This window comes from Canis aureus, chromosome 6 (assembly GCF_053574225.1).
Source record: "Canis aureus isolate CA01 chromosome 6, VMU_Caureus_v.1.0, whole genome shotgun sequence".
NCBI lineage: Eukaryota > Metazoa > Chordata > Mammalia > Carnivora > Canidae > Canis > Canis aureus.
In genome coordinates this window covers 26,072,339-26,086,630 of record NC_135616.1, presented here as the reverse complement: position 1 = coordinate 26,086,630, position 14,292 = coordinate 26,072,339, and the positions used below count along the sequence as shown (strand labels likewise).

At 43.2% G+C, this 14,292-nt stretch overlaps 1 protein-coding gene across 5 annotated transcripts in view; it reads right to left on the bottom strand.

Moving 5' to 3' along the window:
• MAPRE2 (microtubule associated protein RP/EB family member 2) overlaps nt 1–14,003 on the bottom strand; it is a 159,959-nt gene extending 145,956 nt beyond the window's left edge. Inside the window, exons 1-2 of one of the 5 annotated variants that reach the window (XM_077900460.1) lie at nt 12,412–12,913; nt 11,568–11,716 (exon numbers count right to left, since the gene is read on the bottom strand). Coding sequence is in view for 1 of the 5 variants with exons in the window: in XM_077900458.1 (XP_077756584.1) it covers nt 12,412–12,435 (24 nt within the window). In the remaining 4 variants the exon portion in view is untranslated. Of the gene's footprint in view, nt 1–11,567; nt 11,717–12,411; nt 12,914–13,909 lie in introns of those variants that run through there. The other 4 variants (XM_077900459.1, XM_077900461.1, XM_077900458.1 and 1 more) reach the window with 4 other exon arrangements.
• Between the last annotated feature and the right edge of the window lie 289 nt (nt 14,004–14,292).

The following is a 14,292-nucleotide window of genomic DNA, read 5'->3' as shown; positions in this document are numbered from 1 at the left end:
AGAAGACCATTGTTTAAGGGGGCAGAGACAAGCATTCTTTGTCTTAACTCCTAAGTCACGCTAATTTTTCTTTTGAATGTTTTGGTAGATGTTGCTACTTTCTCTTGGTTTGACTATCATTTCTCTAATACTTTAATTCTTCACAAACGGAATTTTAACTTCCTCTTCGTTCTTTTAATCACTAGAATCTCTATTCATGATCGTTAGTAGACAATTTGTATAGTTTTTCAGATTGGGAAATCAAAGTATAGAAGTATCCCACAGTCACAGAAAATTAATAACAAGTTACTAACTACCTAACATTTAAAAACAAACTCCCCGAAATGTGAAAAAAAATCCAGAAATACACAGGGCTTTCAGATTCCAAGAGCAACGCTTACAACACTAAACTTTGCAAGAATAGGGTGTTAAAAATCTCTTTCTTTTGGGATGGGCCACAAACCCCATGGGAAAATATGACTCAAAGGGACTTAGGCTTGAGGCCAAAGCTTGTAGAACACAATTGTTTTACCCATCCTGCATGGCTCACCTGCGTCAGATTGCTCAACAAGGCGCACTCTGAAGGTGTCAAAGGACTCTTAAAAACCCCACCCAAAGTCCCTGTCTGGGCGAATTACCATGAATAGCATCAACAAAGACACTCATATAAGCAGTTTAGGACAGAAAAACAACCTAATATCTCTTCTGCAAGATAACCCAGACTCAGATTCACAACTCAGCTCAAGCTAGTGTCCATGGTGATGGGTCAGCACAGCGACAGGCTCCAAAAGGGGAAAAGAAGCTACACATTCTTGAATATAGTTATATTCCTCGTGGTCTATGAGGCTAATTGTGAGAGCCCTTGGTAAGCAGTACCAGGAGCCTCTTGTTCCTTTCAAAAGACAAACAATAGCTCTGCAGGACAGACATTTCTTGTTTCTGGGTACAACTTGATTCCAAAACCCTAATCAGTTCTTCTAATTCAAAACATCAGCCTCCTGGGCTGAGCCTCCCTCTATCAGATTGTCTGTCCTAGAGTTCACAAAGCATTCCTTCCACAATAAAAGGACCAAGTGGTTCCTAAACAGAGAAAGTGCCCTATAGTTCAGCTGTTTAATTTTAGTACAAGTTCAGAAACATCAGTGTAGAAGTACCTGCACTTTGTCTACAGTTTAAAACCAGTATTTGGGGGAGAAAAAAGAATCCCCAGGGTATCAGTGGTTCACTTTGAAGGGATACCTGGATGAAAGGCAGGGTAGGAAGAAAAATCCTATCCTGGGATTTTTATAGATAATGCTTTTTTTTTCTAATGAAAAAGTGATCTACAGTAGGATTCAATATAAAACATATTGTAACATCTGTCAGGATTAGAAGTCGTTTTGTAGCATTCCACCATTTACCTTCCCTAACACCTACTAGAGTACCCTATCTTTTCCCACCAGAAAACCATTACCTCTAGGTCTTATCAAATGCTTACCAAAATCTGCCAGCTGCTCAACCTTTACGCCATGTGTAAAGTGTAGGTTCTCCCAGAGATATTGGTAGCAGGTATTAAATACCTTAAGCAAAAAGGATAAAGTTCCAACAGTGGACTTTCAGAAATTATTCAGAGAGAGAGAGCATTTCTTTCCCCCAACCCCCAGTATGTTTCCCACAGTAAAGATGGCAATTATAGGGGTCTCCCAAACTGCGGACCAGTGTGACCCAGAGAGTCCTACTTGACTACCCATTTTCCCAGCATGGAAGAAAACTTTCATCTGTATTTTTTCTATCTACAAAGCAGTGGTGTCAGAAAATGACAAAACAACTCCAAATACTGAATGCTTAGGGGTCAAGTACTGTGCTCAAACCAGAGGACGTGAAGAGCCATATGAGTCCATCCCCATCTCCAACCAATTTATGTGCTGGGGAGGCCCATGTGTGGGGAATTAAGGCAAACTGCAATGAGTCCCCTGACTTATCCTGGATGGGTGGGCCTGCAGGAGGTGGGGGGAGGTAATAGGAAGATTGGAAAGGCTTTCCAGAACAATCTTTCTCACATGTTAATCCATAACACCTGAGAATCTTATTACAGCACAGATTCTGATTGAGAATGTCTGTAAGGGAAATGTAGCTTCAGCATTTATAGGATGCTCCCAGGTGATGCAGATGTCACGGGTCCATGGAGCAGCAAAGACCTTGAGGAATTAACACCTGAGATAAGACAAAGGCTGAGCCTGGATCCATTAAAGAAGCATCCCAGGCAGAAAAATGTGCAAAGACATTATAGCTAGAAACATTATCCTGGATGTGAGAAACAACATTCAACATGCTAAGGAAAATGTTTATGTGAAATAGTGTTGAACGTGAATACAGTCAATGAGAGCTTTACACAAAAAAGGAAATTGTATTTTGTTTTGTTTTTGTAATAGTTGCACAGAGGTGGTAAGATTAGGAGTGGCTCCCCTCACGCTCCTCCCTCATCTTTTTCAAACTTTCCCTAATGTGTCTTATGTTGTTTTTATTAAAACAACAACAAAAGGATAAATTAGTTTCTCCTCCATGTGGCGGTAAGGGGAATTATGTACTGGGGTATCTTTTGACAAAATGACCATGTGGCTTCCTCCAATTTGGGATTATGTGATGAGACAGGATACACAGCTACTGAGTAACTGATGACTCGGTTATGATCACTACCTAAAGATGTGTATTTTTGAAGAAAGCATATTTTAGAAAAATAGTTGAGTAATTTAAAACATTAAAGTATATTTTATAATCTATTTATAATCTTTCTATTTTATAATCTATTTTTATAATCTATAGTATATTTGCCTGGGAGAAAAATGCAGGAGGAATTATACAGAATCCTGACAGAAGGAAAAACTCCAAACATTGTGTCTTTTGACTTCACAGAGCAAAGAGTAGTGCCCTGATGAGGCATTCATTGCTTGGTGTCCCAGAACATACCACTGCCCCAGGCAAGAGGGAGACCTTAATGTTTCTGAGGAGCAGAAGGGAAGGCTGTGGTTGAGGACATAGAGCCACAAGTCTCTAAGATATACCCTCAATGGTTCCATTTCCAGGGCATAAAAGGGACTCTCAAAATTAACATCACCTTTCTTCCAAATTAGTTGTGTTGCAGTAAACTACAGATATAATATTTAGTCCACTGCCAGCCCTCTCTGAAGACCATTAAACAAATCTTATGACTGTGTCACTATACATAATACAGTCCTCATAGAGACTTATACGTTATCTGAGTCTTACAAGAATCCTGCGAGACAAACCAGACTCCACTATCTCTATCTGACAGATGAGAAAACTCCATTTGAGGGATGTTGATTTAAGGATGTTAAGTAACATCTCCAAAGACACTCAGTCAGCAGCAGAACTAGTTTTAAGTATAAGGCCTTCTGATGATCTTGCTCCAGTTCCAGAATTCTTTCTGTGATACAACACCATACGTTTTTTTTTAAAGATATATTTATCTCTTTTAGGGGGTGGGAGGGGCAGAGAGGGAGAGGGAGAGAGTGTTTCAAGCAGGCACCGTGCTGAACGTGGAGCCTGGTGCGGGCTTGATCTCATGACCCCGAAATTATGACCTCGAAATTACAACCCAAGATCATGACCTGAGCTGAAACCAAGCTTTACTGAGTGCCACCCAGGAGCTCCACAACTTCTAAAAAACAAGGGGGCAGGCATAAGGAAGTGAGGATTTCAAACTCGAAAGGAATTGAAATCTATAGAACTTTTTGTATAACTTTTTAAAACTCAGAATTCCACAAGAGCAGTTTGGAATTTGCCATAGGCTCAAACTATATGTCCTCTGTTCAGTTTTAAAGGAACCTAGGAATATAAATAGATAAATATGTGGTGCTGGCATTTAAATACTCTTATGAAACTTACAATACACGAAATAAAGAAACACAAGAGATTTGCTGGTGATGTGAGGGCCAGGACGTGCATGCCACCCAATTTATGGGTTATTAGTGAAGGGAAAACCAGCATGTTATTTATAATAGGCTGTCCAGTTAGTCCTTCTGAGAGTCTTTTTCAACCTTACATTTGTCTTATTTTGTTAAATATGTACATTATAAAACAATATTAGAAATGGTCATTTCAGATTCTCACAAGAAGAAAACGGAAATAGTTGCTTACCACAGATATTTCGTCAAAAGGAACTTAGGTATTATCTTATAATCTTATCTTATAAATCTTCTTAGGTATTAAAGAGAGTTTTAAGGATTATTTCAACATGGTATTAAACCAAGACATCCATTTATGTGTGAACAAGTAAATCCTCCGCTTCAGGGCTTCTCAAACTTCCCTGTGCACGTGAATCACCTACAGATCTTGTTAAAGTGGGGACCAATTGAGAAGATCTGGGGTGGAGCCTAAATTCTGCATTTTAAGATGCTCATAGGCAACGCTGAACTGCAGGTCCTGGGACATCACCTGACTAGTGTGGCATCATTGGAATCCCCTGGGAATGAACTTCCCTGGACTCATTCAACATCCTGGAACATTGATAAGCAATGTCACATAGATGTGCTTGGTGCTTTCTCACATATTCTACTTGCTAATAATTTACCCATCGATGGATCTATTCTATTGGAAGGTCTTGAAAGAATAGAAAGAATACAATTACAATATCTTACAAAATAAGATTGCTGATTTTCTAGTTCGGGTTTACTTTTCATTTCCCCTCTTAATTAGGTAAGTTGTGCAGAAAACTCAGATAATGGTTTGGATATTTATTTATTTATATTAATTAATTTATTAATTTATTTATTAGTAGGTGAAGGCAGCTCAGACATTCTAATCTGTTATTTTGGACATATAGTCTCAGATCAAATATTTTACAGACCAGGAAAGCTAGGCATTTTGAGACAAAGTAGGTCCCTATTATGGGACAGAAGTAGGGTTGTGAATTTAGCAAAAACAAAAAAAGAGAAAAGAAAAATAAAACCAAATTTTGAACGACCAAAAAGATGGGATACCTAGTTAAGTTTGAAAGTTAGATAAAAGATTCTTTTTTTTTTTTTAGTATGAGTGTACCCTATGTAATACATAGATGTAATATATACTTCTAAAAAATTCATTGTTGGTCTAAAATTCAGATTTAACTGGGCATCCTGTATTTAGCCTGGCAACCCAAGATAAACGCCACCCCCCTTCCCTAAGATCCTAACTTACCCCAAAGGGCTGAGAGAACAGATAACTGGCATGGAAAATGAACAGACCCACTGACAGTATTGTTTAAACATTCCAACTGCATAGAGAACAGCTCTCTGGATTTGCCAATAACACATAGAGCACGCGGTCACTACTGCTGCTGATGTGTGGAAACTCCTTTTAGAAGATTTGTGCCCAGAAGACCACATTTAAGAAAACAAAATTATGATAGAAGGCAAGCCGGAAGTGAAGCTAACAAAAGTCTTCTATCAACAGTTTCCTTTTGGGGGAAGAATGCAGGAGAGCAATGCAGAAAGATTTTCCTTCTAGCTCCCTCTCTCTTTTCTACTTTTGGAGACTGAAGAAGATCAGTGGGAAAGGCAGTGGTTTCTAGGTTAGAATCAAGAAAGGTGCTTCTTAATAGGTCCAATCCTGGCAAGCTGAAGAAAAGTAAAAAAGAAGGAAAGAAAGTATAAGGTGGTGGCAGGCACGCTCTCACCTCTTGCTCACTAGTTGTTGAAAGCAGCCTTACCAGCTTTTAAAGAGGGTAATCTAGTTTTCGGGTTTCACTTTTACGTATGACATCTGACAGATAGCTTCAGATAATTCAGCAGTTAAAACTAAAAGAAATTGCCTTGTTTCCCACCTGCCTTTTCTGGCTTATTTTCCCTTCTCTTACCAACTACAAATACCAATAGTCATTCTGGTCATGTCATTTATAATGCCTGAGTGTTCTGCCTCTGGTCAAGCAATTAAAAATTATGAATTTCTTACTCTGGTAAAAATATAGTAAAATCTAATTAGTTCTTAATTTTGGAACTTTTTTTTTACTCTAATTTTTATTTTAATTCCAGTTAGGGGCAGCCCTGGTAGCTCAGCGGTTTAGCGCCGCCTTCAGCCCAGGTTGTGATCCTGGACACCTGGGATCTAGTCCCACATAGGGCTCCCTGCATGAAGCCTGCTTCTCCCTCTGCCTGTGTCTCTGCCTCTGTGTCTCTTGTGAATAAATAAATAAAATCTTAAAAAAATTCCAGTTAGTTATGGGGCACCTGGGTGGCCAAGTTGGTTGAGCATCCAACTCTTGATTTCTGCTCAGGTCATGATCAGGTCATGACATTGAGCCCCCAATGTGGGGCTCAGCACTGGGCAGAAAGCCTGCTTAGGATTCTTTCTCTCCTTTTCCCTCTGCCCCTTCTCCATGGGCTCCCCTACCCCCCACCGCTCACATGCTCTCTCTCTCTCTCAAAAAAAAAAATAACTACAGTTAGTTACATGTAGCATATTAGTTTCAGGTGTGCAATATAGTGATTTGACACTCCTATACATCCCTCGGTGCTCATCATAAGTGCTCGCCTTAATTCCCATCACCTATTTAATTCATTCCTCTACCCACTTCCCCCCTGGTAACTATCAGATTATTCTCTATAATTAAGAGTCTGGGATGCCTGGGTGTCTCAGGTCATGATCCCGGGGTCTGGGATCGAGTCCCACATCACGGTCCCAGCAGAGAGCCCTCTTCTCCCTCTGCTTGTGTCTCTCATGAATAAATAAATAAAGTCTTTAAAAAAAAAAAGTCTGTTTCTTGGTTTGTCTCTCATTTTTTCCTCTTTGCTTGTTTGTTCTCTTTCGTAAATTCTACAAATGATTAAAGTCAGGTATTTGTCTTTCCTGACTTATTTCACTTAGCATTATACTCTTTAGTTCCATCCACATCATTGCGAATGACAAAATTTCATTCTTTTTCACAACTGAATAGTATGTGTGTGTGTGTGTGTGTGTGTGTACCATGACCTCTTTATCCATTCATCAATCAACATTTGAGCTGTTGCCATATCTTGGCCATTGTAAATAATGCTGCTATGAACATAGAGATGCACAAGTACCTTTGAATTAATTAGTGTTCTTATATTCTTTAAGTAAATAGTAGTGTGATTGCTGGATCATAAGGTAGTTCTATTTTTGAGGACCCTCCATACTGTTTTACTTTGAAACTACTCTAGTGACAGCTACATGTGTTATATTCATGGCACAGGCTATATTAAACAAAATGGAATTAGTAAAATGTGAACTCTAAATTATGATAAGGGAGGAAAGTTACTTTTCACTTGAACTGGTTACATAGTCTGTCTTTAGTTGTGCCACTTCATCCTTCTCCCCAGTTATTCTATCAGGAGCAAGAATGGGTTAATAGTCCAATATCCTAGGATAGGGTTAAATATCTTTTTTTTTTTTTTTGCTTTGTTTATAGGAATTATTTAGCTGATCTCAGGTACCTCAAACTTTACATTGTTTATAATGCATTGTTTGATCTAGTGAAAAAGGAACCCTAACCACCATTTTTGGTTTCTAAATTGCAAGTGTACTGATTCTGGAAGGGATGAAGAGGACCAGTTATATATACAACCCTTAAAATTGCTCTTAATCTAAGTGAAACTCATTTGCAGTCGGTGGCATTAACAAGTCATCAAAAAGAGGAAGTTCTCTTAACTGAAGGAAATTTTATGAGGCAACACTTAAAAAAGTAAGACAAGTTCCTATCAATGTAGTTACTGTTCTTTCAAATATTCTATTTGAATAGAATAGAAAGAATATTTTTCGGTCCAGCCTTGGGCAGAAGGCAAATAATTTGAATTTCTAGATCATAATCTCATGTGTTTTTGAATCTGGAAATTTCAAACTAAGTTGTCCATGGCATATTGTCAGCCTCTAGTGATGTAAGTGACTGTATGAAAATCTGCTTATTATTTAATGAGCACTTCTTTTACAAATAGTAATTGATCTTAAATATATACAAGAGAAAAAATATATATATACAAGCATAGTGCTATTTTCAAAAACAGCACATTACCACACCATGTTTTAAGTGTATAGAGTGACAGTTAATGAAAAATCTCAAATCTGGGGCCCAGGTGGCTCAGTTGGTTAAGTGGCTGCCTTAGGTCAGGTTGTGATCCCAGGGTCCTGGGATCAAGCCCTGAGTAGAGCTTCCTGCTCATGAGGAACCTGCTTCTCCCTATGCTCCTCTCCCTGCTCATGCTCTCTCAATAAGTAAAAATCTTAAAAAAAAAAAAAAAAAAAAGTATGACTGAAGCTCAATTAAACCATTTTGAACACTTAGGTTTGCATTTTGTATAATTTTCAGGGATCCCAAAATATTGTTCTTCTTTTGATGTTTCCAACCATTAAAAAAATACCAAAACCAGTTTTAGTTCATAGAACATACAACAGACCAGTGGGCCATAGTTTGTTAATCTGCAAAACAGATGCAGCCATGTGTTTCAACTCAGTGCAAGCCTAGTGCCATTACACGAAGTTTGTCAGTAGTCATTTTTGAAGTATGTAGATGATTAGGTTTTACTAGGAGGCAATTTACCAATAATCATATTCTATAACTCTGGTGTAACAAATCACAATTCTGAAGACTTCTCTTGAAATTTATGGTGGCAAATGTGGAGCAAAAATTTGTGTGATTAATAGATTCAAAATACTATAGCCAGATTTTCCTCATTAAGGAGAATAAATTCACTTAAGTATTTAAGAGGGTTGCAGGTAAATATATGAGTTTTATTATTTTATTCTCTGTGGTCTCCAGTGGGTGAAGGCTACAGAAAATACTCTGTGGATGGAATGTGTGGTGAAGGAGACCCTGAAGTAGAGACTGAAGGACTATTTAGTAAAGAAGTTGTACAGGGCATTTACATTTTTGTTGAATGGTGATGAATCTATATGGGCTCCTAAAACAAGAGAGTTTATGCTTCTATAATTTGGGCAAAGATTCTCAAACTCCCTACTTTAGTTATCTGGATAAGAATCTAATGATGGCTCGGATTTGTGGGCGTTGGCCCAGTCCAAAGGTTGATTACTTAAGAGTAAAGTCAAGTGAGAGCATGATGTATGTAAATAGTTTCTCCTATTTTATTTTATTAAGATTTTACTTATTTGATGGGGAGAGAGAGAAAGAGAGCAAGCAAACACAAGGTGGGGGAGCAGCAGAGGGAGAGGAAGAAGCAGATTTCCTGCTGAGCAGGGAGCCTGATGTGGTCTCTATCCTAGGACCCTGAGATTATGACCTGAGCCACCCAGGCACTCAGTTTCTCCTGTTTTAAGGAGAAAGCAGAAAATTAGAACTGAACTTATCTAGCCAAAACCTCCAAGCAAGATTATACCCAACCCTATTCAAGAAACAGCTGCATGATATAATAGACTCTGGACAAGACGTTTGGAGTATCATTTAGTTTTGGGACTTGTGTTTTTTAGCACTTGGGAATTCTATCTATCCAGTTCTGTTTAGGCCCTGATATGCTAATAAGACCAAAGGGCTGGGGGGTGCCTGTGTGGCACAGTCATTTAAGCTTCTGACTCTTGATTTCAGCTCAGGTCCTGATCTCAGGGTCCTGAGATCGAGTTCTGCCTTGGGCTCCACAGTCAGTATATAGTCTCATATTCTCTCTCCCTTTCCTCTGTCCCTCCCACTCATGCTCGCGCTCGCTCGCTCTCTCTCAAATAAATAAATAAATCTTAAGAAAAAAAAATCAAAGGGCTGTATAAATTTAAGGTAAAAAAAACTGGATGATTCTCATCTGTTTTCAAAAACTTGAGAGTTTCTAAAATTGAGATGACACACCTTCTTTGTACCTCACTCCTTTTGTCCTACTTGTAAATACTGCAGACCTAGGTTTACACTATCCTCTGATTAACAGTTTCTGATGAATCTGGATTAGACCCAGTCGTCTAGACTACATTTCAGCCTTTCAATATCTTACTCTTCCCAAAAAAGGGATGGGGATTTCAGAAGTGCATCCTTAGTCCTTTTCTAAGCTACACAGAAATGAGAATGGGTTCATTTACATCATTTTGGCCTTTGGAAATTCTTATTAACATTTATTTTTCATGGTATCTGTCAAAGAACACAACCAACTTCTCATTTCTATTTTTTTCCAACTTCTCGTTTTTAAATATGCTATTTAAATACATTTGTGCTATTTTTAAAAAGATTTTATTTATTTATTCATGAGAGAGAGGCAGAGACACAGGCAAAGAGAGAAGCAGGCTCCATGCAGGGAGCCCGAAGTGGGACTCGATTCCAGGACTCCAGGATCACACCCTGAGCTGAAGGCAGATGCTCAACCGCTAAGCCACCCAGGTGTCCCTCACTTGTGCTAATTTTAATAAAGGCCAATGACAATAAAAGCTGTTTAAGTATTAAAGTGCTATTTGTCCTGTGCTCTGAAATAACTCTTCTAGCTTCATGGATTCGTTTAGGCATCTGTATAGTTGGATTTTTTTTTTCCCATAATAATTGGCAGAGAGCAAACTTATGAAGTGAAACTTTGATCCGTGAGAATGCAGTTAGGTATAACAATTACTAGTTAAATTGTCTTTAAATTATTTTATGCTAAAAAAATTGCTAACTTATTTTATGTAAAACTGTAAATGAACAAATGAGCTACCATTTTACAGCACTTAAGAACTGAAACAGACCTTCAGGTCCTACATATCCAGAATATCTGTCTTGGAAACTAACGAAACTGTATGTACTCAGGATGCTTTGCTTACAAATGTTCTCCCCACCTTTTGAAAATGTTCAGTATAAACGAGTAGCATCCAGAGCATGAAAGGTCTTATCCTCTGTGCTATGGCTGCTGCAGACACAAAGGCCCCTAGGAGAGAATACCAAGCAGGGTACCTAGGGGCTATGAGAGAGTCCAACAAAGTTCCATAGCTGACAACATCGAATGCTTGCTGTGCTCCAGGCACTGCTGTTCCCCCTTAAAGAAACAGCATGGGGAAGGAAGCATTTAGGCAATGATGGAAAGAGTCATGGGAATATAAAGAATAATGAAAGAAAGGAGAGGTATAAAAACTGAAGTTAATAGCAATAAAAATAAGAAAGAAGTTTATTTAAAAATCTGTGTATACTTTAAGACAGGTTATTTTATTAGGGTCAGGTATGCCTTAGGAAATTTTTTTTTTTAAGAAATCATTGGTTAATAGCAAAATTTCTTGCAAAATCTTAGGTATGATTTCTATTTCAATAGATCCTTGAATCCAGCACTGAGCCTGTAACCAAACAGTATTTGACTTCTCCGTATTCAAAGTTTATGGGCTCTCAAATTCGTCCTCTCTACTTCACATAATTGAAATAACCCTAAGGAGTCGGTCCTCTCCAATTGCTTCTTTTTATGTGCCTCCCACGGAGGAAATTACAAGATGCCTCCTTGGCTTTGTGTTTCCCCTTCTAACAGGAGAGAGCACCAGTAATGAAGCTGGTAGGTAGGTGCTGGAAAAGGGATGGGCTTCCATAAGCAAGCAAATCCTGATCACATACTCAAATATGCTTTCAAAAGGAGTGGAAGAGTGCGCGTCAAGAAGCACTGGATGTAATTACTTCCTATCGCCCGGGCTCCGCCTTGGAGTGCAGCCTGCTGACTCACCAGGCTGCTCCCAGTTAGTTTCTGCTGGGTTTCCCCACGGCCTGCGCACGTGAGTCATCATGGGAATGAAAGTTTCTACCCGTCTCCTTAACAACCGTGCAGAAACCAGGCATGACAGTGAACTTCGATCTTTCCAGTAAGAACCGGACCTAAGGCAAGAGAGGGTGAAAGATGATGTGGCAGGTGTCACCGCCAGCCAAGCTGCCAGATGACAGTCCCCCGCCCTAGGGCGTTCGTCAGCAACACTCCAGTTTCAGCGTCATCCCCCCCCACCCGCCCAAGTAGTTAAACTGGCATCTTGTCGAGCATCGCTTGCAGCTGCTGGCCACTGAACTCTGTTTTTTTTTTTTTCTTTTTTTTCCCCCACGTCAGTAATGCTCAAACTTTGCTGCACAATGAAATTACCTGGAGATTAATAAAACATAACAAATCCGATGCTTGGCTCGCACCTCCGAACTGTCTGATTTAAATGAGCTGGGATGACATGTGGACATCAGGACTTTTCCAAAGCTCCGCAGGTAATTCTATCAGGCAGCAAAGTTTGGGAACCTCTGCACTGGACAAGCCTCACTCCTCCCCAAGCAAGTGAGCCTTGCCAGTTTAGCATAACTACTGACCACCTACCTACCCGGTGGCCTCCCAACCTGTCTCAGAGACCTACTGACACTTAGTCCCCTGATAACTCAGGGTGGCAGCCGCAAAGAACGCTAGCGAAGCAGAGCAAGGGGGCATTTTTAGCAGGAACACTGTCTAGACAAGGACCATCTCCGCCCTTAGCTTTCTAAAAACTTCGCCAAATTTAGTGCTGGGGAAGCATCTCAGATGGCGCTATTCTTACTGTTACCTTTTGATCTCTGTTCTGTTTCATTCCACAGAGTCCTGTTCGGCAAAGCTGCAAGCCTCGGGTCCTCTCAGATTAGAAGCAGGTGCTGCGTCAAGGCACGGCCGAGACGCGAGTGCACGCTCCCCCCGGCCGGCCGCGCCGAGCCCAGCCGCCGCCTCGCAGCGCGGCCCCGGGGTAGATACTATGCTAATCAAGAAAGTTCTTCCGTCTCCTCGCGGGAGGGCGGGTGCAGGTTCGAACGCTTAACCCTTCATTTTACGTGACTGCCTCGGAGCGCGTCTCGTGACCTCCTCTTGCTTCGCGGGCCTGGACCACGTTCCACGGTTTCGGAAGAGAGGACGTGAGCAAGTGATGGAGAGAAGCCGCAGGGAGGGGACAGCAGGGTTGGCTGGTGCCGGGCTGAAGGGACGGCTACTGTTCAGAATATTAATTACTCCACGCGCTACTGACCCGGCGAAGACTAGCAGAAGGGGACGGGGGGTTAAGACAAAGGCTCCTCCGGATCGAATGGCTGCAGCGCCCCTTCCTCCGAGGTTAGGGCTCTGCCTTCTGCGCTGGGCGGCACTTGGCACGGGAGCGACAAAGTGACTCAAGGGGTGACCAAACCCACGAGCCCTTTCGGGGTTTGAAAGTCTGCATTACCGAGCGCTCCAGTTTGGGGGGGGGGGTCTTTCGGTGCCCACCCCTCCTTGCAGCCCTTTGTGGGATTTCTGGGCTCTGGCGCAGCCCTTCTAAGGGTGGACTGAAGAATTTGCTACGGAAGCAGAGTGGGGAGTCGCCGAGGAGCCCTCGCCCTGCGCCCTGGGCTCCCTGCAGCAGAACCCCTTGGGCTCAGAATAACAACCCGCTCTCTTTTCCCCAGACTCGGCTCCCGAGCCCTGGGCGTCAGAAGCACCAGCGGGAGCCGGAGTTGGACTTGGGGGGCGGACAGAGGGGCTCATCTCCGCCGGAGGGCAAGCTCCCGGGGCGGCTGCAGGACCGGGGGGCCAGGGTTTGATCCCCAGCCCGCCAGCGCCAGCGCGCTGCACTTCCTGGTCTGCCCCTGCCAGCGCCCTGGGTTCTCAGTCCCGGCGCCCCGAGTCGGGCGCCCCCCGGTCTGCGCGCGCCGGACGCGCACCCCCAGGCCCCCTCTGCGCCAGCGCCAAGTGTCCCGGTCCCGGCCGGCCCCGGCCCTCACCCCGGAGCTAGTCCACTCGGCTTCTGCCAGCGTGGCAGTCCGACTCCCTCCCCTCTCCCCGGGGGCGCTGCGCCGGGCTACGGAGGAGGGGTGCAGCCCGCGGGAAGGCGGCGGGTGCACACCCCGGAGCCGCGCCGCCGACCCCCGCACAACTTCTTGCGGGCACGGAGAGCCGGGGTCCCGCCGGCTCCGCGACGCGCGGACTGCAGCCCCCCGGCTGCGGGAGGAGGCGCGGCCAGCGCCGGCCTGGGAGGGACTGCGCCAGGGCAGGAGGTGTCGGGGTGCGCCAGGGCCGTACCGCTTTAAATGCACTTGACTCACCTGCTCCGGCGCCGCCGCCTCCTTCCCGTCCTGACAGCTGGGGGCTTTGTTTTCTCCACCCACCCGGCCGGCTGCGCTCCGCCCCCGCTGCCGCACGTGACTCGCCGTCTGCCACCGCCGCTCCGCTAGTGCCCCCGGGAGAGCCGGGCCCGCGCCACCCTTGCCCGAGGGTGCGGAGCGCAGGTGGAGACCCCAGCCCGGGACACGTCCGGGTCCGAGGTGACCCGTGGGCGGGCTGGCTGGAAGGTGGCACGCGGGTCAGGGCCCTTGGAAGCCAGAGTGAGTTGGTGACATGGAATAAAGTGCCAGCCACAGGGAGCTGGACTGCTGGGCCCCACCCAGGAGAAGGGAGGCCGGCACCCCTGAGAATGGGGTCTTGGAAA